Source organism: Carlito syrichta, unplaced genomic scaffold (assembly GCF_000164805.1).
Source record: "Carlito syrichta isolate Samal-C Ts95f unplaced genomic scaffold, Tarsius_syrichta-2.0.1 Scaffold308121, whole genome shotgun sequence".
Taxonomy (NCBI): Eukaryota; Metazoa; Chordata; class Mammalia; order Primates; family Tarsiidae; genus Carlito; species Carlito syrichta.
In genome coordinates, this window is record NW_007252217.1 from 268,006 (window position 1) to 285,783 (window position 17,778).

A 17,778-nucleotide genomic window follows, 5' to 3' on the forward strand; every position below is an offset into this window, starting at 1 on the left:
GTTCGAGACCCACCTGGGCAGCGAGACCTCATCTCTATAATAAATCAAAAAATCGCGTCGTAGCACATGCCTGTGACTTCGGCTACTTGGAAGGCTGAGGCGGAAGGATCGCCGGAGCCCAGCAGGTCGAGGGTGCGGTGGCCAAGAACGGCCACTGCACTCCAGTCTGGGCGACAGAGTGAGACTCCAACTCAAAAAAAAACAAGTTAAAAAAATAAACTTATTAATAATAATTGGCTGGGTGCAGTGGCTCATGCCTGTAATCTCAACACTTTGAGAGGCCGAGGCAAGGATTGTCTAAGCTCAGGAGTTTGAGAACAGCTTGGGCAACATTGCGAAACCTCATCTCTATAATTAAAAAAAAAAAGTGAGCCAGGCATGATGGCATGCACCTGTAGTCCCAGCTACTTGAGAGGCTGAGGTGGAAGGATTGCCTGAGCCCCACAAGTAGAGGCTGCAGTGACCAAGATACTGCCACTGCACTCCAACCTTGACAACAGAGTGAGACACTGACTCAAAAAATAAAATAATAATAATAATAATAAGTACACCACTGGATACTTAATATGTGCTAAGAACTGTCCCAAATGTTTTGTGTTTTAACTTGTTGAAATTACAACCCTATGGCCAAGTGCAGTAGCAAGTCCCTGTAATCTCAGTTGCCTGGCAGGAGGATTGCCTAAGACCAGGAGTTTGATACTAGCCAGGGCAACATAGCGAGATCCCATCTCAAAACAAAACAAGACCCTATGCCTCCTAATATCAATATTTGCACATGAGCAACTTGAGGCCCAGAGAGTTTTAGGAAACTTGCTCAGGGTCACACAGGCTGGAGGTGGCAGAGCTGGGATCAGCACCCAAGCAAGCTGGCTCAGAAATCAGACTCTTTACCAATGCACAGTGTTCAGAGGACAACTCTGGCAATGACTTACAAGACAAATTACAGGAGGAAGAGGGGCCAGAGGCGGAAGAGGAAATTGGGAGGAGCCACAGTGACTGGTCAGAGATACAATACCACATGCACGTGGCCCAGGGAAAAAGGGACATATTTTCACTGTGGGACAATTTATCTTCATTCAGTGGTTGCTCAATCTGTAAAAGAATTAAAGAAAAGATCCTAAACTCTAATACAGCTAAGGAATTTGTAGCCCATGCAAAGGATACTCTGAAATGTTAATGTTTTGAGAAAATGCTTCTTGGAAACTAAGGCACATGGAACTGCAGTCTCTAGGGAGTGGCTTTAACACATACCTGTTCCGCAAATCCCCAATTCAGTCCTTCCAGAATAACACAGGCCAGTTTATTCTTCACCATTGTCAGGTTGTAATTCAACAACCAGTCCCGAATCACAGCTATCTCAGAGGCAGAAGGTCGCCAAAGATACAAAGGCAGTTCTTTAAACAAGTACAGAGAAACCTTATTGAAAAGAAAACAGTAATCATTAAAATCCTATAGGGACAATCCCATATTATAGTACTACCGTATTAAACTGCTTGCAAAAAGTTTTCTCCAACAGGAAGTGGGATTTTGTTTGACTTTAGATAAATGAAATGGATATCATGGATAACCAGATCAACTGGGCATTAAAACTGTTGCTATGGGCCGGACTTGGTGGCTCAGCCTGTAATCCCAGCACTTTGGGAGGCCGAGGTGAGTGGATTGCCTGAGCCCGTGGGTTCGAGACCTGCCTGGGCAACTTGGCAAGACCTCATCTCTACAATAAATCAAAAATTAGTCGGGCGTGGTAGCACACGCCTGTAGTTCCAGCTACTTGGAAGGCTGAGGTAGAAGGATCGTCAGAGCCCAGCAGTCAAGGCTGTGGTGACCAGGAGCAGCCACTGCACTCCAGTCTGAGTGACAGAGTGAGACTCCAAAAAAAAAAAAAAACAAAAAACTGTTGCTACATCAGAAGCACATTTTACAATCCTTTGTAAAGATCAATCTTTTTAATATGCAAATTGGTACACTTCAGTTTAGATAAACTACCACACCAAGAAACAAACTTTACAAAAAAATTAGCACTTAATTATTTATTCTATGGCATCTAAAAAGATATTTCTATTGGCTTCAAAGCAATCTGGGCAGGGGGAGCAGGGGGACAAGGAGTAGATGGGCATGCAGATGAAACAAGATCAACAAAGTGTTAATAACTCGTGATGCCTGATGTGGGCACACAGAGATTCATTACGCTGTTATCACCCTTTTGTATGCATTTGAAATATCTTATAATACAATTTTTTAAACCATGTTTACAAAAAGTCTATAGAACTACTTTTTACATAATGTATCCATGTGAACAAATTAAGATAAATCTGAGTGCAATTAATGCAGTTTACTTTAAGGAAGATCAAGCAATTCATTCCATAACATCTAGAACAGTGCTGTATATGAAAATATAATGAAAGTCATATACGTAATTTTAATTTTTCTAGCAGCCTAAGATTTTTTAATGTCAAAAAAAGCAAGTAAAATTAAAATTAATAATATATATTATTTTTAAAATTAATAATATATATTATTTAATCTGATGTCCTAAATATTAGGATTTCAACATTTAATTGTTACAAAAATTTGTTGAGATGTGTTGTATGACTTTTGTTCCAACAAAGTCTACAAGACTCATTGAGTATTTTATACTTGGAGCACATTCCAGCTTAGACTGCCACATTTCAAGGGCTCTATGGTCACATGTGCCTAGTGGCTACTATACCGAACAACATAGGTCTAGAACACACACACTAGCATTTTTCAGGTTCCTTTCCAAACTGGAGACACAGTTTTTTTAAATAGAAGGAAGAAAACATTTAAGAGAGACCCTTCCTTTCTTTTTATTTTTTGTATGTGTGCATTTTTGTTAAACTTTCATGAGGATTAATTAACAAAAGTCTTGAATCTCCTAAATAAAATAGTAAAATGATAATTTCAAATACAGGAAAGTCCTACTTTACCCTGCAAGTATTGGACAGAACAAGCAAAACAGTAGTGCTAAGACATCAATACAGCAAGAAGATCTGTCCAGAAAAGCATCTATCCCAGTTACACAAAATCATGGCTGGATCTGCCCATCAATAATGAAAATGGAGGTATCGGGAAAGAGCCTGGAGATATTAAAGGTTATAAAGGGACTATCGTAAACAACTCTATGTCAATGCACTCCACTAGTCAGAGGAAACAGGAAAATCCCTTTAAAAACATAACTTACCAAAACTGGTTCAAGAAAAAAATAAAAATCTGAATAGTTCCATATCTGTCAAATAAATTCAGTTTGCTATCAAGACTTCAGGCCCTAATGATTTCATTGAAAAGGTCTAGCAAACATTCAAAAAATAATTGATTGCAATTTTACAAAAACTCTCAAAAAAACACAAGAGGACAGAATACTTTCCAACCTGTGAGGCTGACATAACCCTAAAATGTAATGAAGATACAACAAGAAATTAAATGACAGATCAATATCCCTGGTGAATACATGTCAACAAAATTTTATCAAATTGAAGCTAGCAATATCTAAAAAGGATAACATACGATGATCAAATGGTTTTTATTCCAGAAAAAAAAAATGGTGCAACAGTCAATGTAATTCACCATATTAACAGAATAAAGGAGAAAAAAAATAATCATCTCAATGGATGAAGAAAAAAAAACACTTGAGCAGCCATTCACGAAAAGAGTACTCAAATTGAAACCAGAAAGAAACTTCCCCAGACTAAAATAAAACATCAATTAAAAAAATCTATACTTAAGGATAAACTTGCAAACCCTTTCCCTACGACAGGGAATGAGGTAAGAATATCTATTCTCACTACTTTTATTTAATATTGTAATAAAGGGCCTAGAGTCAATGCAATAAGGCAAGAAAAAGAAATGGAAGGCATTTTAGTTAGAATAGAGGAATCCAATGAAGAATTCTGTAAGAATTCTCAACAATACAGGATTTATATAGTGTATTTTAAAATATATTTGTGCTTTCCCTGAAAGTCAAAAGATCGCTAATTTCATTTGAAGAGGTTAAAGGGAAGATACAGGGATTTTGCAACAAAAGTAGGATGTGTCCTCCAAAGTAAGCCAATTTTTGAAATTATAAGGAAAATACAACATCAGTTTGCAGGTTGTCACCAAATATACCTCTGAGTTCTATACTTTGGGATCTCCCAAGTGGCTTGGTCCTTGTCAAGTATCTGACAGAACAAGCAAAATACTACCCTAACCCAGAGCAATCTTCAGACAGGATGTGCCCTCTCATACTGGCCTTCTAGAACAAAAAGTTGTCTTCAGACACACACCAAGTGACTTACTGAAAGGTCAGAGCCCCCAGTCACAGCTCATTCCCAGATTCTGGAGCTAGCCCAAGGTCAAGGTCAATAGACAAAGCCAACATATTCATGAAGGCCCTCCAAAAACCTCAGCAAGTTCACAGAGCACAAGGGAACCACATCTATATATAAACCCAGAATGGAGGCATCTCACGGAAGATATGTTCTAAGAAACATGGTTTCCATTTTTACACATAACGTAAAGCAGATCTCTGGGCACAGTTGACTACGAGAGGTATTACAGCCAAATTAAAAATGTTCAGTGTAGCCAAAAACAGGAAAACACTTAAGAGAAATATGTCATGAGCCCAAACTAGAAGAATCCTATGACCCCCTGTACATCATTCAAATAGAAGGATCCAAAAACTTCCCATTGCATTAAACTGTATATGAAGGGGTTTTTTTTTTAATCTCAATATAATCATCTCCCAGTAGGATACAAAGTTTTTTTAAAAAGGAAAAAGTGGCCAGGTGTAGTGGCCCAAGCCTGTAATCTTAGTACTTTGGGAGGTTGAGATGGGAGGACTGCTTGAGCCCAGGAGTTCATGACTAGCCTGGGCAACATAGCAAGACCTTACCTCTACAAAAGAAAAAAAAGAAAAGAAAAGAAAAAAAAATTAGCCAGATGTGATGGCATGCATCTGTAGTCCCAGCTACTCAGGAGGCTGAGGAGAGAGGATCACTTGAGCCCAGGAGTTCAAGGCTGCAGTGAGCTGTACTTGTGCCACTGTCCTCCAGTCTAGGCTAAGAGAAAATTTAAAATAGTCTTACCACATAATCAGCAATTTCACTTCTGGGTCTATACCCAAAAGAACCAGAAGCAAGGGTTTGTACACCATGTTCACGGCAGCATTATTCACAGCAGCCAAGAGATAGAAGCCACCCAAGTGTCCACAAGTGGATGAATAGATAAACAAAATGAGATATAGACGTACAATGGAATTACTAACCAGGCTTAAAAAGGAAGTGAATTCTGATACTACAACATGGGTGAACCTTGAGAATATTATGCTAATGAAAAAAAACTAGTCATGCAAGACCACATATTACATGATTCCATCTACATAAAACATTTGGAACAGGCAAAATCTATGGAGACTAAGAGTAGGTCAGTGGTTGCTAAGCGCTGGACGGATGGGAGAATAGAGAGTGATGGCTAAAGTGTGTAGGGCATCTTTTGAGGCAATGAAAATGCTCTAAAATTCACTGGGGAGAGAGTTGCACAGATCTGTGAAGAGGGAGGACCAAATGAAACCCGGAATTTACTTATAAAAAGTTGTGTATCTATTCTTATATGTTTAAATGTCAGTCAAAAGTACTCTCCGTTTGATGTGATACACCTATGCTTTTTCCATTGCTCAAAACCATTTTTTTTTTTTGAGTTGGAGTCTCACTCTGTCGCCCAGACTAGAGTGCAGTGGCCGCTCCCGGCCACCGCAGCCTCGACCTGCTGGGCTCCGGCAAACCTTCCGCCTCAGCCTTCCAGCTCAAAACCATTTTTGAATTTGTCGGTTTTAAAGCTATTGTTTTGTTTCACCTCTTCCACATCAGCAAAACATTTCTCTTTGAGAACTTTTTCCATCCAGGGAAACAAACAAAAAAAAGGTCACTCAGGGCAAGATTGAGTAAATAGGGAGGGTGGGGCATATGGGTCATGTTGTTTTTGGTCAAAAACTGCTGAATACTCAGCACAGTGTGGGTAGGTACACTCATAAATCATCCATCATAAAATGGGCAAATGCGTTGAAAGAATCTCCAAAAAATTTTCACTGAAGCCGAATGTAGTCTCTCACAACACTAACTGGTACACTGATACTGATGGTTTCCTTACAACACTTAGCTAGTAAGGGAAGCCTGCACTACAAGGGGCCTGCCCTCCAAAGATAATTCCGGGTTTTTTCGGATCCCCTTTGTATACTAAAAACACTGACGTGTACACTTTAAATAGGTGAATTGTATGGTATGTGAGTTATAGCTCAAGAAAACTTTTTTAAAACTACATGAAGATTGCAAAAGGGATTGTGACTAATCCCAGAAATAAACTATATCTATGTCTTGCTCAATTTAAATTACTACGTATTTTAATTTTGCTTCTGACTGATTTTAAACAGGGCCATCTTTCTTAGTCACAGTTGTTTTTCTTCCAAGTATAAAATACAAGAATTTTGAAAGTCAAACAAATTATAAAATAAAAATTAGGTTTTTTTCCTCCTTTTTTAAATTTTTTAATTTTTTTGAGCTGGAGTCTCACTGTGTCGCCCAGGCTGGAGTGCAGTGGCACACTCATGGCCACCACAGCCTTGACCTGCTGGGCTCAGGTGATCCCTCTGCCTCAGTCTTCCAAGTAGTTGGAATTATAGGCATGCACCACCATGCCTGGCTAATATTTTTATTTATTATAGAGATGAGGTCTCGCCAAGTTGTCCAGGCTGATCTCGAACCTCTGGCCTCAGGCAATTCTCTCACCTCCGTCTCCCAAAGTGCTGGGATGACAGGCATGAGCCACTGTGCTTGGCTAAAAATTGTTAATTAACAATATGTTATAATTAAAATAACCTGTTATTGACGGAGGTGTCAAAGTCAACTCTGAAATTTGAAAGAAACAATCACAACATTTTATAAGCAGCACCTCATCCCCAGCTGGCATGGTGAGAACATGGAGCCTGGCAGTGTAGGATACTTTCGACCTGTTGTGTCCCTGACATTCCCAACAACCCCCCTATTTTTGCCATGTTCCATTACTTTAGGATTTTAAAAGCAAAAACAAAAAAAATATATAGGCAATGCTCTTACCATCCCAACCTGGTCAATGGTCTCTTGAACTCTATCCAAAAGGACAGAAATCATCTCAGGGTGAACAGCTGTGATGGCCCCTAGAAGTTCTCGACCAACTTTTGAGAAAGTCTCTCTGGTGGACAGGGTGACATAAGATACCTAGATGGGGGAGGCAAGGGGAAGGCCAGGAAGACAGCATTTTGAATACCAATTATCAGTCAAGACACATTTACAAACTTTTTTGCAAGTAAAGCAGAACTTCACTTGTCCCAGGTGGCAAGTTATCTTTTTAGATGTGAGACTGGCAATTAATACCAGAGTTAAAGTCCAGTCATCCTAACTCCAGGTTCAGGATTACTTCCACCACCTCACTTAAATTAAATTGGCTTGGAAGTCAGGTTTCCATTACTAGGAAGAATGGAGTGAGGTTTTGGGGGAAAGGTGGGTGAGATAAACAGTATAAAAACTCCAAGTGTCAGGTTGTGCTACTTATCTACTCCTTAAAAACTCATGCATCCAATGTGAAAAGATACAGTGGGAAATGGAATGGGCATAATTCATATGTTCCATATTCCCAGTAGCAAAATGATGTTCCTCTGATTCTCTCTACCCTTCCATAAGAGCAGCTTCTGGAAGTAGGTCAGTAAGTCACCTTTTTTAAAAGCAATCCTCAAAGCAGCAACAGACAGACAACCCCAAACCTTGTTTAGCTGACTCATACAACTTCATATTCTAACCTCATATATCTCCAGAATAATAATCTTTATGAAGTCGTCATCCACATCAGCTCTTCTGGCCTGAGCCATCTGCGCAAAGGTTGTCAGAAGGCAGATCTCCTCTGAGCTGTTCATGGAAGACAGACACTTCTCGACATTTGCAAAGTGTTCTGGGTCTGCAGGTTCATACCAAGAAAATTAAAGTGGGGAAAGAATAAATGATGTACTTGAATCACTCTTCCAGAGAAAAAGAATAATATAACTAAAAGACATTAGGAAATATTGAAGACACCAAAGATCTTTCTTTGTTCCAAAATGGATTTCCCTGGGCATAAGGAAGAAGGTTGGACCAGATGGTCTCTGAAATTCCAACCAGTTCTAAACATAACATGCCTCAGATGGGGCACTCAACATCTCTAAGCCTCAGTTTCCTCATCTGCCTCAAAAGTTGTTGAATAAGATTGAATGGAGCGTTACTGGTGAAGAGCTCTGTTAGCTGCAAGGCACTACCGCTGTCACTAGACGAATCACCTTCAAAGGCAGGAAATGCCAATGTCAAAAGCCCACCTGAAGCTGCCTGAGACTGTCAGCCAATGAACAAAGGAAGACCCTACTCATGAAAACCCTAAGATCAGCAAACCACTTGGTACAAGCATGGCATTCCAAGTAAAAGAGATTTGCTGATTTTAAAAGGTAGAGAAATAAATTAGTTATAGCCATAACCAAAATGCTGACAGATTTACTCAACAGTAAATACATGTTCTGGCTACTTCTCAGGGGATGCCATATAAGAAATACCACATCCTGCCACTAGTAGGTAGTAGTGGCAGGATGTGATGGCATGCATCTGTAGTCCCAGCTACTCAGGAGGCTGAGGAGAGAGGATCACTTGAGCCCAGGAGTTCAAGGCTGCAAGTGTATAGACTACTTTGCTATACACAACAGAAAGTTAGGCATTGCAGTTTTGTGGAGGGAGGAGAAAGAAAATCTACCTAATACTGAATTGTATCCAGTATCTTAAATAAAATAATATAAAATAAACTTTAAAAATAAATACATATACCCTCCTGATGGAAGTTTTCACAGCAAGAAGATAACAAGCCAAAAATTCTTTTCAAGTTTACACATTTGAGAAATCAAAGGTAGTGCACCAAATGTACTGCATTTTTATGTTATTATTAACATTATTATTTTAGTTGGAGTTTCACTCCGTCGACCAGGCTGGAGTGCCAAGACATGCTCACAACCACCCCAGCATCAACCTGCTGGGCTCCAGCAATCCTTCTGCCTCAACCATCCAAGTAGCTGGAACTACAGGCGCACGCCACCATGCCCAGCTAATTTTTTTTTAATTTTATTGTAGAGATGAGGTCTCACCATGTTGCCCAGGTTGGTCTCAAACACATGGGCTCAGGCAATCCTCTCACCTCGGCCTCCCAAAGTGCTGGGATTATAGGCATGAGCCACCGTACCCAGCTGTGTACACCATTTTTTAAATGACTCTAGCAGCCCTTACCAAACCAACTTCCATTTCCCACCCCAAGTTAGGGTCACAATGGAAACTACTGTACAGCGCTTCCCAGAATAATGACTATTGGAATTCTAACTCACAAAGTTTAAGGTATATACCAAGGAAGAGAATTCCATAAAAAGAACAATGTGAATAACTGGCTAATTGGCTTTTAAAACATCAACTTTAAGGACAAGCAAGAGAAACACATCTCTACATTTATTTACCACCACATTTGTTAATGACACCACATCTTGTTGCTCATACTAGGGACAAACAAGCCAAATTAAGACAGGCCAATTTGTCACAGTCACTGCTGAGAAGTCTGCTAGTTAGGAAATGTGAAAACTGTTTAAAATTCATTTTCTGGAAACTGTGATGTCAGGTTCACCCTATCCCTACCACCCCAGATAAATAAGGATTGGCTATGAAGGGTCAGAACTTCTAGAATTTGTTAAAAACATTATGTTAGGAAGGTAAAATAAAAAGCCTTGCTCTTCCACAAACATGATAAAAATCAACTAGAAGATGGAGCAAACGAGAAGACAAAAAATAGCAAATCAGGGCAAGAAGATTAAGTCTGCAATAGACCACATTCCTGCAGCTAGACCCTACTGAGGCAGATGACATGTCCCTAGGCCACAGCGACTCTAGTGCCAGCTGCCACAGGCTGCAAGAGAGAGCTCTAGGGGCCATGGGAGCCTGCAGGCCAGAAAGGAAACTCCAGCAGAGGTACCCAGGCTCCAGGGAGAGTCGAGGGGGCTGCGTCCTTGGAGCTACATCCCCTCCAAAGCCAGTTGGCTCACCAGCAATACCAGCCACGGTGCTAATTCAGAGCCTGGCAGACAGGGAGATGCCACCATAAGGGAGATCTCTGAAACTGTACCACCGGAAGGAGTGCTATTCACCACCCCAGGAACCTCCAGAGGAAATGTCTGTTTCTGTATCTCACTGCAGAATCAGTTGCCAGGGATGGGTGGTGGCTGTGTGTCCTCCCACCCAGCTCACTCATACAACCAGTCTAGGGGAAACCTCCCTCAGGACAGAGACCCTTGGTGAAGCAGAACAAGGCAAAAGAGTCTAGGGCTGCTATCAAAGAGACAAAGGAAAGACACAAGCAGAGACAAAACTGGACTCACGCGGAGCCCAAAAAGGAGAAAGATAAGTGGAAGCACGGAGGAGTCAATCCAGAAACAGAGGAACAGAGAGAAGAAACTAAGCCAGGAACATCTGCAGAAACTGCTCTGCTAATGCTGAAGGCACAATAACTGTTAAAGCTTATGGTTTTCTTTGAAAAGATACAGACACTTGAAAATCTGGAAAACAGAATTCGCTTTTGGCAGCTTTTAAGATCCTATTCGTATTTTTATATATTTTCTACCAGAATTTTCTTTACTGTACAGAGTAATTCCTAAAAATCATTATACTATATGACCAATTTAAAAATCTGATGTTTTTTCCACTTTTTTTTTTTTTTTGAGTCGGAGTCTCACTCTGTCGCCCAGACTGAAGTGCAGTGGCCGCTCCCGGCCACTGCAGCCTCGACCTGCTGGGCTCCGGTGATCCTTCTGCCTCAGCCTTCCGAGTAGCCGGAATTACAGGCATGCGCTACCACGCCCGGCTGGTTTTTTTTTTATTTATTGTAGAGATGAGGTCTCGCTGCCCAGGCGGGTCTCGAACCCGCGGGCTCAGGCAATTCACTCACCTCAGCCTCCCAAAGGCGCGGGATTACAGGCTGAGCCACCGAGCCCGGCTTCCACTTTTAACATTATACTTTTGTTACAAATAAATACCTCTAGTTCAGGAATGGTGAGACATTAAAACTTACCAAGTTTTCATCAGAATTTTTTTTAGAGTACACCTGCCTGTATCTTTGACTAGTTCATAAAATCACATAACTTGCCATTGCCTTACTAGACTCTGGTGTGGCCATGTGCTCTCAGAGTTATGGCTGTCGCCATGTTTCCAGGCTTTGGCCCCCTCTCCTACCTTGGGGAGGTGAATCTCCTCTCTCTCTCTCTCTCTCTCTATCTCTCTCTCCCTAATTTACTTTCTAAGTAAACTATATTTTCTAATCTAATATATATATGTGTATATATATACACACACATATATACACATATATATATACATATACATATATAACTTTTAAAAAAGTAATAAAAGATATTAACGGAACAATTGGGCACAAAACTTTAATATTATTTCTAGATGAGTAATACAGATCTGTTAATATGACTATAAACTAGAATGATTTCACATACACAGGCTGAAAAGTGCTCCCTAAAAGAGAAGACTATACCATAACACACCAGGACTCGTCCTTGCATTTCAGAGGTACCAGCTGCTCTCAGATCAACACAGCAAGGCCATGTCTGTACTTCTCGAACATTGCACCTAGGTAGGGCATAGTGTCCTCCCTCCGTCCTAGAAGTAAAGAGAAAGGCAACAGGGAGGGAAGAGTGGGTAGTACCTTGGAGCCGCTGCTTGCACTGGGCCGGCTGCAGGGCAGCACCGGGAGGTTGCAGGCTTCCACACTCCACCTGATGCATGAGGTAGAAGAGTTTCCAGAGCATCTGAACTGACAGCATCCCGAACGGCATCTCAGACATGAACAGCCAAATGCCAAGTCTGTGAGTTTCAAGAAGAGTGGGCACCACTTATTAGTCAGCGTGAACATACTAAGCGTGGACAGAGCTCCAGCTCTCACAGTCAAAACAACTCAAGGATGGATAACAAGATCAGCAAACTCACAAAGCACTTTGTCAGTGCCAAGAACTGTTCCAATTGCTACAACACATGCATGCACATGTGTATATATGTGTACGTGTACATGTGAGTGTATACATGCATGTACAATGTCAACTCAGTCCATCCTCACCAAAACCCAGGCAACAAGTATTTATATTATCCCCAAGTCACACATGAAGCCACTAAGGCACAGAGTGGTGTGGAGATCAGGTACAGTGGCTCATGCCTGTAATCCCAACACTTTGGGAGGCTGAGGCGGGTGGACTGATAAAGACCAGGAGTTCAAGACTAACTTGGGGAACACAGTGACACCCTGTCTCCACAAGAAAAAAAAGAAAGAAAACTAGCCAGGGGTGGTGGTATACACCTGTGGTCCCAGCTAGGTGGGAGGACCACTTGAGTCTAGGGGATGCAGTGAGCTAAGAGCACACCACTGCACTACAGCCTGGGCAACAGAATGAGACCCCATCTCTAAGAAAAAGAAATCAGCCAGGCATGGTGGCTCACACCTGTAATCCCAGCACTTTGGGAGGCAGAGGCAAGAGGACTGCCTGAGCCCAGGGGTTTGAGACCAGCCTGGGCAACTCAGTGAGACTTCGTCTCTATAATAAATCAAAAAATTAGCTGGGCGTGGTGGCACATGCCTGTAGTCCCAGCTACTCAGGAGGCTGAGGCAAAGATCACCTGAGCCCAGCAGGTAGAGGCTGTAGTGGGTGTGAGTGTGCCATTACACTCCAGTCTGGGCCAAAGAGTGAGACTCCAAGTTTAAAAAAAAAAGAAAGAAAGAAAAAGAAATCTAGAAGGTGCTAGTGGCAGATGTGTGCATCTGAGTCCATGTACAGGCACACATGTGCACACAGACATGTGTGCAGTGGGTGGGAGGAGAACCAAAACCCACCCAGTGACTCCTCACTGATCACCGAGTACAGTTCAAACTCCTTGGGCACATTCAGAGGCATCCATGACCAGCGTAGGCCCATATCCCCACCCAGAGCCTACTCTGCATTCAGAATGTTCTTGAGTTCCCATGAGCCTGGAGAGAACCCTGTTCCGGGCCCAAGTCTCTCCAAGTGGGGCCTCCTCAGGTCTCCTCCTGTTACAGAATTCCATCCACCCCAACTTCCCATCGTCACACCTGCCATCAGTGTTTCTTACACACAGTGGCAGAAAAGTCACCTGGGAACTCCGTGGGAAACTGGATGCCCTAGCCCCCTTAGGGAGACCCTGATTGTGTAAGTCATGGATGGGGCCCAAGAATTTGCACCTTTTAGTCACCCTTGGCGACTCAGAGTCAAGTGATTCTTAACCTGGGTGGTGAGGAACTCCTGGAGGTAATGTAATTCACATACACATGCTAGCACATATGCCAGTCTCCCAGCAATCTGTGAGCAGAAGCTGGGTCCTGTTCATCATTATAGAAGCCCACTTGTAACTGGAGCCTGAACACAGATCTCAAAAACAATCAGCATTCAACAGATGCTTATTAAAACTGTTAATTTTATCATGATTTCTTAAAAATCTTAATTAGAAATACAAGGAGCCCCTCAAAGCTGTTGTTATATCCGGGGCACAACTACAGATGGACCAATTACAAGTAAACCAAGCTTATTAAGAAACAAAGAAAAAAGAAGTGAATAACGTATGCCCACACCACATCTGTGAACCCAGGCAAGCAACTGGTGGCCCAAATCCACACTTACTGGATCTGTAAAAGCCAACTACACTCCCAGGCAAAAGGTGGGACACTTCTGTAAGTTCAGGGGCCAGGCTTCTATGTTGTTAATTATGCCACCACCCTCCCATGAGACCTGACGCTTTTTTATAGCCCCAAAGCAATGACGAGGAATTTGAAGGCCTTAACTGATGTCACAACACAGAATATGTAAGGCTTTAAGATTCCCTCCATGGCAGACAGGCCAGAAGTCTGTATATGTTTTTGTTGTCTACTTTTTGGTTTGGTTTAGTTTTAGGTTTAAAGGATAGCCACTGTCAGAAATTTCCATCAGAGTGTCAAATATCTGATTCTCATATAATTTATTTCCTAAAATAAATTATACTCAAGAACAACAGCTCTCAGCATTTTACAATGTAAACCATCCCCTTTGTGAATCACATGTACGAAGCTATGGGTGGGGCTCACCACTCAGGTAAAGGTGCTGTGAGGAGCTAGGACGAGGCTCTGCCTTCAGCAAAGCAAGCAAGAGCAGGGACAGAAGACATTCCCAAGCGACACCCAGCTTTGCTGAAGCATCCGGCTTCGGGTGCGGCTGCCCGGCTCTGCAGGATTCAGTGCATCCATGAGAACAACTCACAGTATATGTGAATCAAGGGTAATCAAAATGTCTCCATCCACAGTCTACTTATGCTAGCCCTGTGCCTTGAGTTTTTGCCAGACCTGTGACCTGAACACCTAAAAACAGCTAACATAACTCAGAAGTCCTGATCCTTCTCAAAGTCTCTAAGTTACTCTGTTCTCCATCTAAAACCACACAAGAACAACCCCCACTTAATGGTTTGAAAAGTCCTTTATGGTTTGAAAAGTATTTCCGGCCGGGCGCAGTAGCTTATGCCTGTGATCCCAACACTCTGGGAGGTTAGAGGCGAGAGGATTGCCTGAGTCCACAGGTTCAAGACCAGTTGCAATGTGGCAAGACCTCGTCTCTACAGTAAATCAAAAAATTAGCTGGGCATGGTGGCACATGCCTGTAGTTGCAGCTACTTGGAATGCTGAGGCGGAAGGATCGCCTAAGCCTAGGAGCTCAAGGCTGCAGCGGCCGTGAGCGTGCCACTATACTCCAGCCTGGGCAACAGAGTGAGACTCTGACTCAGAAAAAAAGAAAAATATTTTTATGTATTCTGACACTCACTCTTATAACATACCTGTGAGGTAGATGAAGCAGTCATTATTATTACCTCCATTTATAATTGAAGTGAGACCATAACTATTAAGTAACTTGCCCAGGGTAACAGCAAGTGGCAGACCAACACTCAAACTCTACAAGATACACAAGAAATCAGGGACTAAGGCCGAGTCGCATGGCAAAAGGGAGGGAAGACAACAAACTCAGGGGTAGGCCAACAAGGAGAGAGGGGGAGTTGATGGCCAGAGCTGGGCGGGGTCATGGGTAGATCTGGGTGGGGTTATGGGCAGGGGGGTGGTCATGGGTGGAGCTGGGTGGGGTCATGGTAGAGCTGGGTGGGCTTGTGGGTGGAGCTGGGTGGGCTCTGGGTGGAGCTGGCACAGATAGCGCCATCAGAAGACAGTGCTTACACAGTCAGGGAAGACACCAAGGTGCCTGACATTCCCAGACCTTTATCTGAACAGTGATGGCAAGTCATCTGTGCACCCTACTGTGCCCCACCACTGCAGGCACTGCAGTAGGGTGTGTGACTGAGTTCATTCTTGCTGTCCCTGCTCCAGCCTGCCCCAACAATTCAGGAACAGCAAAAAACTGACACATGAGAATTGGGTTATTTTGAGACAAAGAAAGAGGTCACTCCAGGCACAGAGGTGCACTACAGATGGGAAACTAAGGCACCGGCATTTGCCCTAGAAGAGAGGCAGATGAAACCCACCAAGGCGCCACAGATGAGAGCTACTTGGGCAGACCATCTCCCCCACCTTGCTGTCTCATCAGGGAGCAGCCTCCCAGTGGGCAACACCATGTGTCCTACCTCTTGGCCTTCAGCACGTGCAGGACGGCTCTCAAAAACAGCTCATCAAATTCAACCTGCAGCTTCTCCACAGAGTAGGGCAGCAGGGCAGCCTCTGCGCCTTGGTTGTGGCTCAGGTACTGTGCCCAGTGATCACTCACATAACCAAGCGTCAACCTGAGCAGGAGAAACGGCACAGCACTTTCCATTAGCTCACTCAGTGGCAGCACCCTTAAGTGACATCTGAAGCATTCATTTACACAGCAGGTTTTTTGGTTTTTTTAGAGACAGGGTCTCACTCTGTCACCCATGCTGGAGTGCCATGTCATGATCATAGCTCACTGCAGTATTAAACTCCTGGACTCAAGTAATCCTCCCACCTTAGCCTCCCAAAAGCACTGGGATTACAGGCACTTTGCCAGGCCTCAACAGATACTTACTGAGTACCTACTATCTTTCAGGTAACATAGGTACTGCAGTGAAGGTAATACAATGGAGAACATTAAAAAACCCACTTTCATGGAGCTTACATTTGGTGAAGGGCAAACAGACAATAAACAAAATAAGGTAAAATATATATCCTGTCACAGGATTGTACATGACATTGAGAAAAACAGGGGAGCAGAGGGAAATAAAGATCGTCTGGAGATGGAGGGATGGGCAGGGTAACGAGGCTAGCTAGAGCAGGATCCTTGCTGAAGAGGGACATCTGATGCAGTGTGGAAGATGGCAAGGAGGCACCCACCAGCACACCTATGGGAAGAGTGTATAGCAGGAGGGAACTGCCAGCATGAAGGCTGCGAGAGGTGTCAGGTACATTTAAGGTATAGCACGGAGGCCAGGCACTCAAGCAGAGTGAGTGAGGGGCAGACTGCTAGAGACAAAATCAGACAAGTGGCAGGAAGCCAGGCCAGGAAGGTCCCCACAGACCCCCATGAGGACTGAGTGTGACAGGGACCACAGCAGGGTCCTGAGCAGAGCAAACACTGGCTCATGGCTCCCAGGGAACACCAGCAGCTGTGAGAACACTCTGCAGTGGGGAGGGGGCTGGCAGCGTCAGAGCAGGGAGATAAGTCAGGAGGCTCAGGAATGAACAGGGTGGGAGCAGGGATGGTGGGAGGGCAGGATCAGAGCAAGGAGGCAATTCAGGAGGCTTAGGAATGAACGGAGTGGTTGACTGGACATGGCAGGGAGAGACTGGGTTCTGGAAAAGACTAGGTTCTGGAAAGAGCATGTTCATTGATCCACAAGAATGCACGTCTTCCACACCAACATCTCTGCAACTGGAATGTCTGTTCACAATGATGGCCTGATTCCCTAATTTGGTAGCATTTTTCTGTCTCACTGGCACACAAAATACATCTTTAGAATTGGTCACACCTTAGATTTGATGGAAAATGGTATTTTAAAGGTAGAGTTGATAGAATTTGCGGTTAGACTAGATGTAACCCGTAGAAGAAAGAAAACAGCTGGGGATATGGCAGGTATCAGCCTGAACAACTGGAATGGGGGAGAGGCCATTACAACAGGGAGGCCTGTGAGGCCATCTGGGGTGGGAGAACGCGGTCACTTGGGAATATTCAGTTATGACGGGAATCAATCTTCCTTTGTGAGAACTAACACTTGAAGTATGAAGCACACCACTATAATGTCCGTTGCCCCAGTCATGCGGTGTCTGCGTCTGAGCTGGGGACAGTCATAGCATAGCACCAGGCAGCTCAGCATCACCTGATCATGTAGCCAATACGCTTCACGAACTGCCTGTAGCGTGCCCTGTTGAAGGTTTCCAGCCCCACAGCTAGGAGCTCCACGAGTGAGTTGGCAAAGGCAAAAATCTTCATCATCTCTTGAGGTCTGGTTGTTTCAGGTAAATAATCACCTAGAAGTTCATCAAATAAAAGGAGAAAATGCTAATTACTATGAAAAAAATCCTGAAAGACACAGGTGTGCAAATTCTTTTAGCAAGGAGCCAGGGCCCAATTGGAGAGGAATCAACGATCCAACTGCCCTTGCTTCTATGCCAAAATGAAATGGGAAACAAGACAAAGTACAGAATTAA

General features: G+C 43.2%; 1 protein-coding gene across 1 annotated transcript in view; it reads right to left on the minus strand.

Annotated features, from left to right (window-relative positions):
• The window catches only part of EPG5 (ectopic P-granules autophagy protein 5 homolog), a 109,838-nt gene that overhangs the window by 66,582 nt on the left and 25,478 nt on the right, over window positions 1-17,778 (minus strand). Inside the window, exons 9-14 of the mRNA XM_008064987.1 lie at window positions 17,448-17,598; window positions 15,741-15,896; window positions 11,788-11,945; window positions 7,826-7,980; window positions 7,107-7,247; window positions 1,252-1,416 (exon numbers count right to left, since the gene is read on the minus strand). Coding sequence (XP_008063178.1) covers window positions 1,252-1,416; window positions 7,107-7,247; window positions 7,826-7,980; window positions 11,788-11,945; window positions 15,741-15,896; window positions 17,448-17,598 — 926 coding nt within the window. The remainder of the gene's footprint in view (window positions 1-1,251; window positions 1,417-7,106; window positions 7,248-7,825; window positions 7,981-11,787; window positions 11,946-15,740; window positions 15,897-17,447; window positions 17,599-17,778) is intronic.